Here is a 15,713-nt window from a genome sequence, read left to right on the forward strand (position 1 = left end):
ACGAGTGAAGTCCTCATCACCCACCTTTTAGATTACAAATGTTCATTTACCTTTAAATGGAAAATTACCTATAATGAACAGTCAGACTTGCCCTCCTAGCCACAGTAAGCATGTTGCAATGATGAAGTGCACCTTAACATCTCCAGGTCATTGGCTGGTTAGCTGTCACCAGCTTCAGAATGTGGGCCTGGCAATGCTTTGAGATCGAAGTGTACGGACGAGGCAGTGTGCAGAGATTAACAAGAGGTGTGAGAGTTCAAATCCTGACTCGGTCACCAGTTACTTTTGTGAACTTAACGTCTCTGTGTTCACTTTCTTTATGCCTAGAATGAGGACAGTGACAGGATCCACCTCGTGGAGCTGACGTCAGGTGACTTGTGATCAGTGCCTTAGTACCATGTCTGGCAAAATAAATCTTAATACACATGTTTATGATTATTTTAGAATACCACATCTATAATAAACTAGGTCTTAGGAGACCTGCTTAGGCACAGAGTTCACAATTCAGCGTCTACCCCACAGGCCTTCTAGATGTTTAAACCCAAGGTTTTAAGCATGATTCTGTACTCTGCAACTTAAATACTTCTTCTCATCCAAATTCCAGTTTCTCTTCAAGACCCAATAGCTGTCCCGTTTGTGTTCAAACTCAGAATTCTTACCATACTAAGAGCCTCCTCACTGCATTTCATCACTTTTATTGCTTTACTTTCTCATTTCTAAATTAGTGTGTCTTACAGTCTGTGACAGAGTTAACATGTCTTTTTATATCGTATTGGTACAAATAGTGTTCTGATGGCAATAAGAGGTAGAGGTCACAAAAAGTAGGGCATATGAGGAACAGTGTCATGAAGGAAATAATCCACCCACTGGGGCTTGAAAGATGAGTTAGTGTTAGGTAAATAGTGATGTCAGGAAGAGCATCCCAAATACCAGAGAATATACACTTACTAATCCTGGCACTAGAACCCAGGTGGTGTTTCTCCGTTGTTTTGGAGATGGAGCTACTATGTATAAAGCACTTAGTGCGGTACATACCAAGTGCTACATAGGTGTTATTACCTACTTTTATTTACAGATAACCATGCATGCATGAATTCCTAAAATATAGTTTTCTGGTTTGCTTTCTTGGGGAATTTCTAGAAATTAATCATGTTCTTTATTCTTTTGAACTCAGTTCTTTTGCTCAGCATTATGTTTATAAGATATAACCACCACTTTGAAGCATATAGCTGAAATTAAGCTTTTCCTGCTTATAGAGTTGACTTAATATACCAATATTTATTAAACCACTCTTCTTTTTCATTTTTTTAAATTTAAATTCAACTGACCAACATATAGTACATCATTAGTTTCAGATGTAGAGTTCAGTAAATCATCAGTTGGTTATAACACCCAGTGCTCATCACATCACGTGCCCTCCTTAATGCCCATCACCCAGTCACCTCACCTCCAGCAACCCTCAGTTGGTTTCCTGTAGTTAAGAGTCTCTCATGATTAAACCACTCTTCTGTTGTTTGATGTAAGTGTTATATAACACTATTGCTAAGAACTTTCTGGTATGTCTCCTGGTGCATCTGTGCAAGAGCGTCTCTAGAGTATTCACCTAAAAGTGGAATTTCTGGGTTACAAAATGGGCACATGTCCAACCTTATTAGATGGTACCAAATGCACCAATTTATCTCATTCCACCAGTGTATGAGAGTCCCCCTGGTGCCATATTCTTGCCAATATTTAGTATCATCAGACTTTTTCATTTTGGGCTATTTGGAGCATGTGTTACAGAGGGTTTTTTTTTTTTTTAATGAGGAATAATTATTTTAATAAGCATCTCTAAAGGACAGTGTCTCTAATTTGTTGCTACCATTAGTTTGTTTTGGTTTTCTATTCACCTTACCCCCACCACCACTCCATTCCTTTATCTGGAGTTGAGCTCCAGACCAAACTGGATGGGATCACTATCTTACAGTACCAATTTGTATTATGTGTGTTAAAACAGTCGTCTGAAAGCGTTAGTTTTACTTGAATCTTTGGGGGGCATATTGATAGTTTTTTACCTTGACATCAGTTAAATCTGTAAACTATCTGAAAAATATAATCCTGTTTTCTTCTAGAATGTAAAAAAATCACCTAAAAGCCCAGAACTCAGGCATTTTACCCCTGAAGAATTCTTCAGAATTTTTAATAGATCCATTGATGCCCTCAAGGACTTGGAGACGGTGGCATCTAAAAGTAGTGAATGTGTGGTCTCTTCAACATTAAGTCCTGAAAAAGGTAAGACATAAGCATTTCCAATTTAAATGTCAAAAGTAAGCTTGAATCTTGTATGTATAGGTAAGAATCTACCTCTGACTCAAATATATGTGTAGCTAGAGAAAGATATATGTGTATATGTCTAATATAAAGACATATATCAATGGCATGAAGGAAGTGATCAGTTGATTTGTTGGTTTTCAAACCAAAGCAACAGTCATCATTTTCAAATATAAGAATTTTGTGTGGGTAAACAATATGGGAGATAGTGACTCATTTTTTATCTGATATTTGCTAGTATTGTGTAGTGTATGTTATTCTTCATTTCCAGTTTTCTTAATGTCCCCTTTTCAAATCTTTTCCTTAAGGTCTACCTCTGAGTCATGAATTCTGATCTTCACCAGTTACTCTGTATTGAGACCTTTTTTTTTCCCACTGGGTCCCTGTAGTACAAAATCTACTTCCATTGTTTTTTTTTTTTTTTTTTTTAAGACTAATTACCAACAATTTGTGTTATATTTATTAACATATGTAGGCAATGAATCTTTGTTCTATAAAGTGACCGTGATGAACTTAATAAAAATAGAACAGGACCCAGTAAGAAATAAATAGGATCTGAATAATCAAAATTTGGGAAGCAGACCTTGAAAGAACTCTGGTATTGCACTTCAACCTTTTGCACACTCTGTAATTTATGTAAATCACCATGCAACACTGACACATTATTGCTTTCTATTTAGATTCCAGAGTCAGTGTCACAAAACCATTTATGTTACCCCCTGTTGCAGCCAGCTCCCTTAGGAATGACAGCAGTAGCAGTAATAGTAAGTACATACATCTGATTTAATGCATGCATGGCTCCAATTAGCACCTATGGGAGTATTGCATGGGCTTTAAAGGAAATTTCTGCAATTATTACTATTAATACTGTTCTGTTACTGTTCTTCCTGTTATGGCCTTCCTGAGAATTAAATATTAGGTTTGTATGTAAGTGATGAATCACTAAAGTCTATTCCTAAAATCAATATTACACTATGTTAACTAACTAGAATTCAAATAAAATTTGGGGGTGCCTGGGTGGCTCAGTTGCTTAAGCGTCTGACTCTTGGTTTTGCTGAGGTCCTGATTGCAGGGCTGTGAGATTGAGCCCCACTTGGGCTCCTCACTCAGTGTGGGGTCTGCTTGAGATTCTCTCTCCCTCTCCCTCTGCCCCTCCTGCTTGTGTGCTCTCTCTCTCTCAAATAAATAAATCTTTAAAAAAAATTTTTTTTAAATAAAAGGTTTGTAGAAATGGGTTTCCCTACAACTCAAGATGATCTTTAGAGAATTGGGTCAAAATCTGCTAAGATTATTTTAAGTAAGTCATATAATTACTTTTAGAAATATGATTTAAGCTTTATTCATTGTCAATATATTTTTGTGGAATTGCCTGACAAAAATGGAATTTTAAAATTGAAAGTACAGATGTTGGTTGTATAGAGTTCCAAGGATATTTTCAGTTTTGTATATATCAGTATTTACTATTCTGTATTTGTACATATGATGATTTTATTTACTATAAAATTATGTTAGAGGAGAATATTTTTCTTTGCCTGAAATTTCTGTCCTCTTTGACTAAGAACCCAATTTCCTGGAAGTCTAATGTCCTCTTTTCAAATACAGGCAAGGTTATTATAAAGGTCATTGGATTTTACTAAATATTCTGATCCTCTAGTTTCATGGAAGCTGTAGAAGGAAAAAAAAATCGTCCTATGATCTTCGCTAAGAAAGTCATCCCTTAAGACTTAGTAATGGGGCACTGTCATATGTTCAGGGACATAGAGGACCTACGTATAAAAAGGAGTAATCGATTTAGTACAAATCCACAAGAGCAATTCTGCAATTCAGAAATTTTTTAAAAACCTCTAAAATCCATTTGTTTTGGAATTTTTGCCACCAAAACCTGACCTGACCTAAGCTAAGCTAAGGCTGTTTGTAGTCTTTTTCCTTCTAAAAGTGAATATTTAAAGGTTTCACTACTGAAATACGGTGTTTGATTACAGTGTGCTACCGAGACTTCACTGAGGATATTATATACAATATCTGTAGACAGAACCTTCTAAAATCTGAAATTCTGAAACAGAGAACACATCAGATCTGAAAAGTTTTAAAAAAGGACTGTGTGTTAGCCAGTTAAGGTCTTTCTTACTAACTCCTGATTTTATTTTACTAATCTTTTCAAAGATGCAACCTCTGGCTTAATTTATATTTCATTGATTTCTAATATTTATTATTTCCTTCTTTTTACTTTGGGTTTAGTTCAGCTAAGTTGTAGCTGAAGTTCTTAAGGTAGAAAAATTTAATTTGTGATTTAAACCATTCTAATTTTCTGATATAAGCACTTAAAGTTATAAATTTTCATGTAAACAACTTTAGTTGCATCCCACACACTTTGATATGTTGTGTTTCCATTATTATTTCTTTAAAAATATTTTTTAATTCTCCATGTGATTTCTTCTTTGATTCATGGGCAATATAAAAGTGGGTTATTTAATGTCTAAACGTGGTTTTTCTGGATATCTTGTTGGTTTCTAAATCCTATTGTCAGAAAACATACATTGTAATCTTTCAAAATTTATTGAAACTTATGTGTATCATTCAAATATCAAGTGTAGCATTCTCAAATTTGGTCAAAATGGCTGATAGTGTTTAGATCTTCTATATGCTTAATTTTTTTGTCTAATTTTTTATCAATTACTAAGAGAGGAGAATTAAAAATCTTTTGCTTGTGGATTTGGCCATTTCTCCTTCGTTTATGAGTTTTTCACTTCCTATATTTTGGAGCTATCTTATTAGGTGGTTATAGATTGCTTATTGTTATAGGTTCCCTGATTAACAGACCTTTATATTGTTAGTGAAATATTCATCATTACCTCTGCTAGAATTCTTTGTCTTGAAGTGTATTTTGTCTACATTAGTGGAGCCAGTTTTTCTTATGCTTACTATTTTCATGGTATACCTTTCTTCAACCTTCTGTCTTTATTTTTAAAGAACATCTCTGGTAGACAGTATATAGTTGGGCCTTGCTATTTTAGCTAGGCTGTCTTTGACTTTTCATTAGAGTGTTTTATCCATTTATATTTAATACAGTTATTGGTATGGTTGGATTTGGGCCTACCATTTTGTTTCCTATTTGCCTCATTTGTTTATTTCTCCTTCGCAGGTTGATTTGGGGTTATTTTTTTTATTATTATTTTCAACAGATCTCTGCATTATTTTATGGTTGTTTTAGGAATTACAATATACATCTTGCATTGTTCTACTTAATATTGTAGCACTTAAGCAAAAATATGAGAATCATCTTTTGTGCTATGTTGACATGTAGATCTACATAGGTTATAAGCCTCATAGGTTATAAGTCTTATAATCATTGCTTTAAACTATCCTATGTCTTTTTTAAAAAGCAAAAGAAAATAGTTGTCTTTTATATTTACCCACATATTATTTCTTAAACTCTGCATACCCTCTTGTAAGCCCAACTTTCCATCTAGTAATTAATTCCTTTCAGGCTAAACAACTTCCTTTAGTATTTCTCATAGTGTAAATCTACTGGCAACAACATCTTTTTTCTTTTTTCTGTGCTGGACATGGAGCCTACTTAAGAAAAAAATGTCTTCAGTATTGTAGGTGCTTCTTACTAGATATGGAATTTGGGGTTCACAGAATTTTTTTTCCCATCCTTTAAAGATGTCACTCAATTGTCTTCCTGCTTTTGTTTCTGACAAAAAGGCATCCAGAGTTTGTATTTGTTCTCATATGTACTGGGTCATTTCCCCTCTTCTGTGTAATAGCTTGACTAAGATATGCCTAGGACTGGGGGTTTTGCTTTTTGTCAAGTTTCTTTGGCATATAAGTGTATTTACCCCAAAATTTGGGGAAAATTTGTCCATAACTTTTTCAAATATTTTTCATTTTTTTCTAAGAAGAATCGCACATAGTATAATCACACACATACCAGTCACATGTGTATTAGGTAGTTTGATAATTGTCTCACAGATCACGGAGGTTTTGTTCAGATTTTTTTCCCTCTCCTCAGTCTCTCTGTTCACCAAAATGCATAATTTCTATTTACTTGTTTTCAAGTTTCCTGGCTCTTCTGCCATCTGTAAGCTGTTGAACTTTTCATCCAGTACTTTTTTTTTTCTAATTTTTTTTTAGACCAGTTTATGGTTCATAGGAAAATTGAGGGAAAGGTACAGAGATTTCCCACACACCCCCTGTCCACACCCATGTGCAGCTTCTCCTGTTATCAGCATTCCCCACAGAGAGGCACCTTTGTTAAAATTGATAAACCTTCATGGACACATCATAACCATTCAAAATGCCTGTTTTATGTAGGGTTCACTCTTGGTGCTGTACATTCTATGGGTTTGGATCTAGTACATTTTTTCATTGCTAAGTTTGTATTTTGTATTCTAGAATTTGCATCTAATTCTTTTTACATTTTCCTGCTGAGATTTTCCATCTGCATATTCATTATGATAATTTTTTTTCTTTTTGGCCCCTGGATATACAGTTGACCTTTGAACAACAAGAGTTTGAACCATGTGGGTTGCCTTATACACAGATTTTTACAGTACTATAAATGTATTTTCTCATGATTTTCTTAACATTTTCTTTAGATTAAGAACACAATATATTATATATAACATACAAAATATGTGCTAATTGTTATTGGTAAGGCTTCCAGTCAACAGTAGGCTATTAGTAGTTAAGTTTTAGGGGAGTCGAAGTTATATGTAGATTTCAACTGTGCAGGAAGTTGGTGTTCTAACCCCGGCATTGTTCAAGGGTCAACTGTAGTTCTAAATTTCTAAAGTATTTGTCTCCTAATCTCAACATCTCGGGTCACCTCAGGGTTGGTGTGTATTGACTGCTTTTTTCCCCCTGATTATGGATCACATTTCCTTTTAAATGGCTAGTAATTTTTGAATACATGCTGGATATTGTGGATAGTATGTTTACAAGAATGCAGATTTTGTAGCATTTCTTTAGAGACTTGAGTTTTGTACAGATAGGCAGTTCAGTTAGTGGCAGATTATATTTATTTTCCTTCCCAGTCTTGTTTTTAAGCTTTCTTAGAGGGAAGGGAGAGAGTAGGCTTATTTCTAAGGCATGGAATTTCTGAGATAGCTCTTGAGTGCCTAGAAAATCTTCCCATTCTTGTCAGAACTCCTTTGTCTCTGTCAAGGTCATACCTTCCCAGGTATTGTTCATTGCCAGGTTTTGTGAAGTCTCTTCCTTTGCATGTACAGTTTATTTTTTTAACCAATGACTTAAGGAGATTCCTCCAGAGATTCCTGGTGCTCCTTTTCTGCACAGCACCAATAACCCCACCCCACAAACTCCAGCCACATCTGCATCCCTAAACTTTAGTGTCTAATTCCCTCTCTGAGACTACTGAACCCTACTTGGTTTCCATCTTCCATACCTCCCAGCCAGAAAGTGAAGACAATCATGCGCTTTACCATGTGTGTTTTTACTCTTAGAGATTACATTCTTGAGCTACCTGTTGTCTAATGTATGAAAATAACTGCCTCCAATAATTTGTCTAATAATTATTTAGGTTGGGAATGCTAATCTGCTATAATCATGGTTGGAAGCAAAAGTCTTTTCTACTTATCTCAAAAGACAACTGAATATAAAACACCTATTCATTTTTTTTATTACAAAATGAATGGCCAGCCTTTTTTCTTTGTTTTGCTTTCCTATTTTTTTCCTTTTTGTAAAAAAAAAATATGGATCTTGCATAATTTGCAGCTTTTTGTCAGGAGACATCACTCATCAATATGGCACTTAGATACCCATGAACAAAAACTAGCTTTTGAAGAGCTTACGTTCTTGTAAAAGAAACAGTCCTAGTACTTTATCATATATATCATATGTAGAGAGAGAGATATGTCATATATATCTCTCTATATATATCATATATATATGTATTATAATAGAAGTATGTAAATGTTTTTAGTCGTAGCATAAAGGAGATAAGACTTTTGGGGGGACATATGGCCTGGGAAATTTGAAGTGACCAGGCTAGTTTGCAGGATAAAATCCCAAATAGTGGCCATGCTAGCCGGAAGACCAATATATATGAAGGAGTCCTGAGATGTGAATGTCCTCTCTTATCTTATCCCATGATTCTCCCTTATAAAAGTGTTAAAGTTATCCAAAAGGAGTTGTGTTTTCAAAATAATAGGAATCTCCTTTGTACCAAGCTAAAAGAATGTTTAAGATCCTTGTAGACAGTATTTAAACGATACGCAAGAAGTCCTTACTTTGACATTACATTATACATCTTCTAATAAGAGAGTCTTTGAGTCAGACTGCCTGGGCTTATATACCAGTGTTAGCCCTTGGATAACCATGTGACCTTGAGCGACTTACTTAATCTCTCTGGACTTGCCAGTCAAATGAAGGATCATAGTACCTCCTTCATAGAGTTTCTGTGAGTTCTAAATGTGTTAACATGCATGAACTTGGAGCCATGCCTTATGTATAATATGTGTTCATCATTATTAGAACAATTAGGTGCACCAAGGCTGTGGGTCAGTAATTGTGGCAAGCCTACAATGAGCTTTGAATCTGAATTAAGGAGGAGTACTGAGTTGCAGGTTTTCTAAGAACCAAGAGGGTCCATGCTCACAAGTATGGTGATGCCTATAAGCAAAATCATTCGAAAAAGTAGTTCAGCAAAATTGTAGCACGGTTTTTCATGTTCTGTATTTGAACAGATGTTGGGTATTATTAGTCAAGCCAGTTCCCACGAATTTTGGACAGTGGGCCATTTCATAATAATGATATACAGTTAAAGCAACAACCCAGGGATTTGGGATTACTGAAATCCTGTCCAGATGAGCTCCCTCACCCTACAAGTTTTCCATGGCAATCTTTACATAAAAGCAAAGCCTTGTTACTAGCTTGGGCATCGGTACCAAATACCCACCACTTGGGCCTTGAGGCACACAGTTCAAATCTCATTGATCCCTGGTAGATAGCAGCCGTAGAAACTCTTGGGAGTCATGCCCTGGAGATATGAATAAGCCTTTTCTGATATAATCCTTTTTCTCTCTCTGCAAGAGGGATGGCAGTATCACTGGAGAGAACCAAAGGCTGGCTATTAAGCTCTTTGCATTAATAAGAAATAACAAAAGCAAAGTAACCTTGATCCCTCAAGGAGGTGAAGCTCAGTTCCTCTGGTCCCTTCCCCCTCCCAGTCTTTACCAGGCCCCTCCCTCCCTCCCTCTCTCCTGCAGGTGGACTGCGGCAGTGTCTCAGTCAGAGTCTAGGACTTTGGGGCCATAGTCCTGGGGGTGGAACTTTTAAAGTGGTTAAAAAGTCACTACTCTGGAAGAGTGAGTCCGTGTCTCTTTAGTTAGGTCTCTTGTCCAGCATGGATTTGTTGGGAACATCTTCTTTAGGGGCTGTTCTCCTGAGAAAGATTGAGCGGGGAATCCCCGAATATCGCATTCTAGTAAGCCACTTCTGCTCGTTGCTGGTCTTTCCTGTGGTGTGAATGGCTCAAATGAAGATCTGGCTTTTGGAAAGAACAGGAAGAATATAGGGTGTTGGCTGCCTTGATTCCAGGGCATCTGGCTACCCACACAGATGTAATAGAATTCTCCATAGCACCATCTTAGCTCGTTAGTTTTCCATTGGAGTCTGGGGACAAAAATATCAATAGCTTCCTTTGTTCTCTCTGTATACCTTCATGAGGGGACCCCTCTAGGAGGTCACCTGGTCAAATCCATCATAACCAGACTCAGTCCCAATAGACGCTGTGGGCCATAGTGTTGCAGGATTTTTTTTCTCCGATGGTGCCCATGGTTCTTGGTCATGCCACTTTGAAGAATGAAGAGGTAGACCAGACACTGGTGGGCAGCAAAGCAAGCTTTACTGAGCGATAGCAAAATGATAGTACAAAGCTCCCAAGATGGGAGGGGACCCGAAGGGGTTGCCACTGGAGTTTCTAAGTCTAGGGGTTCTTATGGGCTTATTGACAGGCTGTTTCAATTTGATGAACCCTTCCTGGGCCTGTCATCCAATCAGGTTTTTGTCACATGGGAAAGGGTGGAGAGTTCCTTCCAGGGCAGTGTAAAAAATCCTTTTAAGGGTGGTTTCCTCTTGGGCCTGGAGGCCTTGTCCCTGCCTGCCTTCCAATTATCCTTCATCAATAGCACAATGGCCATCAAGAATTCATACTTGTTACTGGAATACAACCGCAAACAGCCAAGTTATGTACAGAGAGTGATATTAAAATTCCTAAAATGGCAAGAATTGCTTATAATTCTGAATCCATTTTCTGAGAAAAAACACTTCTATAAATGGTAGTTAAATCCCAGACTAGTACACACAACCTTTGATATAACCCTTAAAATAGCTGTATTATTACAATAATAGTAGTACCACTTCAATTATACCAAATCCCATGTTGTAACTCTGGTTTATTTTGATGAACGAGTTCATGTTGAATTCTACTTTAAAATGCCAAGACGTATTTCCCACGAGGCTGTAGGATGGCGGGTGGGTCAGAAGCTAGGCTAGTCTAGTCTCAAGGAAGTGATTCATAGTTATATGAATGGAAGACCCCACCTCCCTCCCCATCGCCCTTCCTTAAGTTTAAGGGGCACCCATGACTCACCCTCTACCCAACACACACACACACACACACACACACACACACACACTTCCTATTAGAGCCCTTTGGAAATAGGAGTCCTGGAATTAGTGAATTTCCTGCTCCCAGTTTACAAATGGTGGGGAAATGGGCAATTCCTGTTCTCTCTGCAGTAGGTAAGATTCGTTTCTTGCCTCTCAGGTTAAATCTGTAAGTTCATGTTCTCCCTGCAAATGTTTTATACACATACAGTGGTTTGGTTCTTTTGTATTATCTACTTTAGGTGCTTAATATGTTAACTAGGTGACTATAGGCTGACACAGTATCCCAAATATTGCAAAATATTATAGCCCAAAACAGTCACTTTACCTTGGATTAGTTTACATTTTGATCCTATAATTGCTGAAAATGTATAATTTCTAAATGTATTCCTTCATCAAAAGAGTACTGAAGATTTTCAGTCCTTTTTGTACAGGTTGGCACATGTGTCCGTGTCTCTAACAAACAACCAGGTTGTTCCTTGTAAGGAGACAGAAGAGACCCTTGTGGTAGAGGTGTTTTAATTCATGAATTAACATGGAAGAGCTGAGCTAAGATCAAAAGGGGTGCCAAGTTAATCTCACCTGTTTTTTCCCTCTCTCTCTGTCTCTCACTGTTACTTAGACTAAGCACTGGTGCTTTCAGCCATTCTTTAGTGTTTAATGGTCTCAAGCTTTTCAACATAAAAGGTCCAAAAAATCAAACCTTTAGTCCTCATCACAGAGTTGGGCACTCTCTGGCATCCAGTAGGTATACTGCAGGTGTGATGAGGAAACGCCATGACTCGAAGCATGAGGTACCTAAAAATACTCTAACCACTAAGTTCATTTAATGACTTATTATTTGCGGCAGGCTAAACAGCTTAATGCATACCGTCCTTGATCCGGGTTGCAAAATGTCTTCTTTAAAATTTCTTGGCAAGGTGTGAAGAGTGAGAAAACAAAAAGGTTTTAGATGATAAAGTCACAGAAAATGGATTTGCTTGATAGTATAAATCACTTTTAGGAATATGTCGTCTGCGTTCCCTGTGTGTCAACATCAGCCACGTCGGATATCCTTCAGTGGGTTTTCTTTTATTTTTCAACTTACATATTTTGGAGATGACAAGGACTTGTATTGCTGTCCCAAAACAATACTCAGCAGAAAAATCAGTGTTTCAAATATTTTAAACAGCGCTAGATCAAGAGTGCGTTACAGAAACAGCTGAGAACAACCACAGCATAAGAGCAAAACCGCCAGCAGGAATACGCTGTGTTCACCACCGTGCTGTTTTAATTACAGGGAAGGCCTCAAACCCCATTGGAGACTCCAGCTTACAATGGGCAGCCATGGCATTGCCAGCATTCTTCTCTCTTGTAATTGGGTTTGCTTTTGGAGCCTTATACTGGAAGGTAAGGGTTGCTATTCCTTTTTTTTTTTCCTTGATTAAAACTTCGTGAACTTTAGATATTTGTGCATACTATATTTACATAAATGATTACCACACTGCCCTTTTCTGAGAAAAGGTCCTACCTTAACTTAGTCTCAACAGACTGTAAATCTTAAGGTTTTCCCTGTATTCCTTTTCATGCTTAGGAGGCAACCCCTCCCACTGAAAATGCACACTTAAGAAATGGGAACTGGTTTTAATAGCCTGCACTAAATATAAAAAGGAAGAAATATGCTGCAAATCATATGTGCTTAAGGCCAAATAGAAATGCCATTTGTATTATCTACCATTTTGGATTTCTGTTCTTGTGTTCTCCTCTCACAGAGACCTATCTAAAATTTTAAAATGTGCTAAATCATTGTGATTCAACTTTTTGAAAAGTCTTTTGAATTTGATTACTATTTAAATCTTTCAGTTTCTCTATTACGTTTTCACTTCCAACCCCCTAAAAATGTTGAGTCGATAATACGATGCATTTTTCATGTTTTTATTGCAAAAGTATTTTACATGCTGCATGCTGAAAAAAAAAAAAAACCTGATATTGGAGTTATTGACATAAAATATAAAAGTAGAGACCATTAACCTCTTGAATATTATACCATTCATTGATACTTTTATTATATATACTCTTGTTCTTTTCCCAGAAGAAACAACCAAATCTCACAAGGACAGTTGAAAATATACAGATTAATGAAGAGGATAATGAAATAAGGTACTTTATTTTGCTAAATATGTGCATAAATAAGCTCGATGTTGCCATTTCACCTACCATGCACGTGCTCATATATCTTTAAGAAGTTGTTCGCTCTCCATGGCAGCTCCCAATGCATGTCGATGGCCTTTATCCACATTTCCTACCTCTCACACTTGCTTCATTCCCACCTCTCCACTTACCCGTAGAAGACCTTCACAATGGTGTCTTCATGACCCATTTAAGGTATCAGTAGTGGTCGTCTCAGCTCCATTTCTGTAAGCAGCAGCATCTTGCTTAGACGCCCAGTCATGGGGCTCTGGGGCAAGTCTGCATATTCTCCTTCATTTCCATGCTACCAACAGGACATACAGATTCCTCCTGTGTCTCTTAGCTCTTTGGCAGTTGTCATCATCTTCATATCTTTATGGTGTCTTGGCTGAGCTGCCTCAGAATCTTGCTTTTCCTTTCCCCTTCTAAACTGTACCTTTGTCTCATTCTTCCTTAAACCCCCAGTGCATAAGGTTACTTCCTAGTCAGGATACTTGCAGTGACTTTCTCTTGCGTACTTGATATATTTGACTTCACTCTAGCTTTTGGAGCCCTTAACTTTTCTCAGTCTGTTTAGTATTTTCTCCAAAGCCAAACACAAAAATTGTTTTTAAGGTAACTTTCCATTGAGTGTAGCTGATGCTAATCCCTTTTTACCTTACCCCATATTGCCTGAATACTAATATTTTGATGAACCTCTAGTTATAGTTTCATTTGGCATGTTACTGCTTTCTCTTCTATCATGCTTTGTATATGCATTTGCAGAGAGAATTTTTACACTACTTAGGAAGACTATATGGAGGCAGATAAAGTCTTCCTTCTTCTCTTTAGTATTTCTTATGAAGGTAAGCTTTCCACTCAATTTTGCCATCTTTTGTTACTGTATTTACAGAAAAACTGCCTTTTACAATGCCCAGATCACGGTGTACTCCAGAATTTCTCTCCTAAAGCAAATAAGCGTTTTTCTTATTGTTTTTCAGTATGTTGCAAGAAAAAGAGAGAGAGTTTCAAGAGGTGTAATTGTGGCTTATATCAACACTGTTACTTTCGTACCTCGGTAAGTTTTTAGAACTCAAGATGAAAGCTTTAACAAGAATTATACAGCATCTTTGATGCCAAAATTTAGAAAGAAAATTTATTAAGTCGACTATTAAACTGATGTCAGTATGTTAACTGAAGCTGTTACGCACCATTCAGTTATGTGTGTTCTGACATTTTGAAAGGCAAGCAGTGATTCGTGGTCCTGATGAGTGGTTTCATCTTGTATGGGAGGAATACAAAAAATGAACAGTGGAGTGTTTACTATTCTGAGGCCAGAAAAAAATTAGACAAGGGGAAAGAACAAATTAGGACTCAAATAAGATAACAGAGGAAGAATAACTCAAACCTATTTCAGTTTGGTGTAACTACTATAACATAATAGAAGAAGTATCTCAATTGTTAGATGCTGAAACAAGCGAATGCCAGAAATGTTTCCTTGCTATTTTAAGGAAAAAGAGAAAGGACCAAAATATCTTATAGATCAGGAGAAGAAAGTTGTCAAGGGAAAGCGCCACCTAACACCTGAGTGGTAATAATTATGCCTCGTCACAGTCCGGAGCCCGGCATGCAGTAAACATAAACCAGAAACAGATACCTGTTATGATAGTGCGGGTCTGTGGAGGGCTAGGGGAGGAGAGAGAGCACGAAACCATGGCCAGGAGGCACTGATGCTCCCGTTTCCTCTCCTGTCTACTTTCTCCGGGGTCAGTCTGCAGATGCCAGATTAGCGGGCTGGGGGAGGGGCCCTGACTTGAGCCCGCATCAGTTCCTGCTCTTTTCATTGCTATTGCTGTTCGTTTTGTTACGGCCATGGGATCTGGAGCGCCTTTATTACAATGGAACATGAACGCCCTCTCATCTTTCTAAGTCTTCAGTTCTCCCCTGCACTTCCTCACGGTCAGAAGATCATTTACTCTCTGGGGTTATGAGATAGTTGGTCTGTGGTGAGCTTTGCCTTTTCTTTATAGGTCACTATCCTTCCAGTTTCATTTTTGTCCCAGATTCAGAGATTTCTCTCCAGATTGAACCGTCCCCAGGGAAGCTGGGTCAGAGAGCTTTTTAACTCCTCCAGGGGCTCACTTTGGTAGTTGGAAAACATTTTTCAACAGCCCCAGATACCATGATATAATAATTATGTCACATAGTTCTCTAACACTTTAATCCCGCTGTTACATGGACTTCATTTAGGCCTTTAATCGTGCCCTTGATCACCATATCCGAAGCATAAATAGCACCTTTTTCCCCCCTGCCCACCATCTTACCTTCTCTCTAAGCTCGTGTTTTCTGTCAAATAATGGATAGACCTTTCACTCGATACTTTTTATTTTCTGGAGTAATACTCTGCAAGCTGAAATCATAGGTTTCTGGGAAAAATAATTTCTCTGCCCTTCAGCCCCCACATGAGCCTCACTGTTGCTTCTCTGCTGTTTCAGCTCCCTTAAGCTAGACGTCCACAAACCACACATTACATGGTTAACTGAGTCTTAAAGTCTCAAGTAGTGTCCTGTTTGGTTTTGGACTGCACTGATCGCTGGGATCCTGTTTTGGCACACAGGTCT

The 15,713-nt window shown here is 37.5% G+C and overlaps 1 protein-coding gene across 2 annotated transcripts in view; it reads left to right on the forward strand.

Moving 5' to 3' along the window:
* The window catches only part of KITLG (KIT ligand), an 84,854-nt gene that overhangs the window by 58,799 nt on the left and 10,342 nt on the right, over window positions 1–15,713 (forward strand). Inside the window, exons 5-9 of one of the 2 annotated variants that reach the window (XM_026499931.4) lie at window positions 2,112–2,271; window positions 2,991–3,074; window positions 12,224–12,333; window positions 13,016–13,083; window positions 14,094–14,170. In XM_026499931.4, coding sequence (XP_026355716.1) covers window positions 2,112–2,271; window positions 2,991–3,074; window positions 12,224–12,333; window positions 13,016–13,083; window positions 14,094–14,133 — 462 coding nt within the window. In that variant the 3' untranslated portion in view covers window positions 14,134–14,170. The remainder of the gene's footprint in view (window positions 1–2,111; window positions 2,272–2,990; window positions 3,075–12,223; window positions 12,334–13,015; window positions 13,084–14,093; window positions 14,171–15,713) is intronic. The other variant, XM_026499932.4, reaches the window with a different exon arrangement.

This window comes from Ursus arctos, unplaced genomic scaffold, assembly GCF_023065955.2.
Source record: "Ursus arctos isolate Adak ecotype North America unplaced genomic scaffold, UrsArc2.0 scaffold_21, whole genome shotgun sequence".
Classification (NCBI taxonomy): domain Eukaryota; kingdom Metazoa; phylum Chordata; class Mammalia; order Carnivora; family Ursidae; genus Ursus; species Ursus arctos.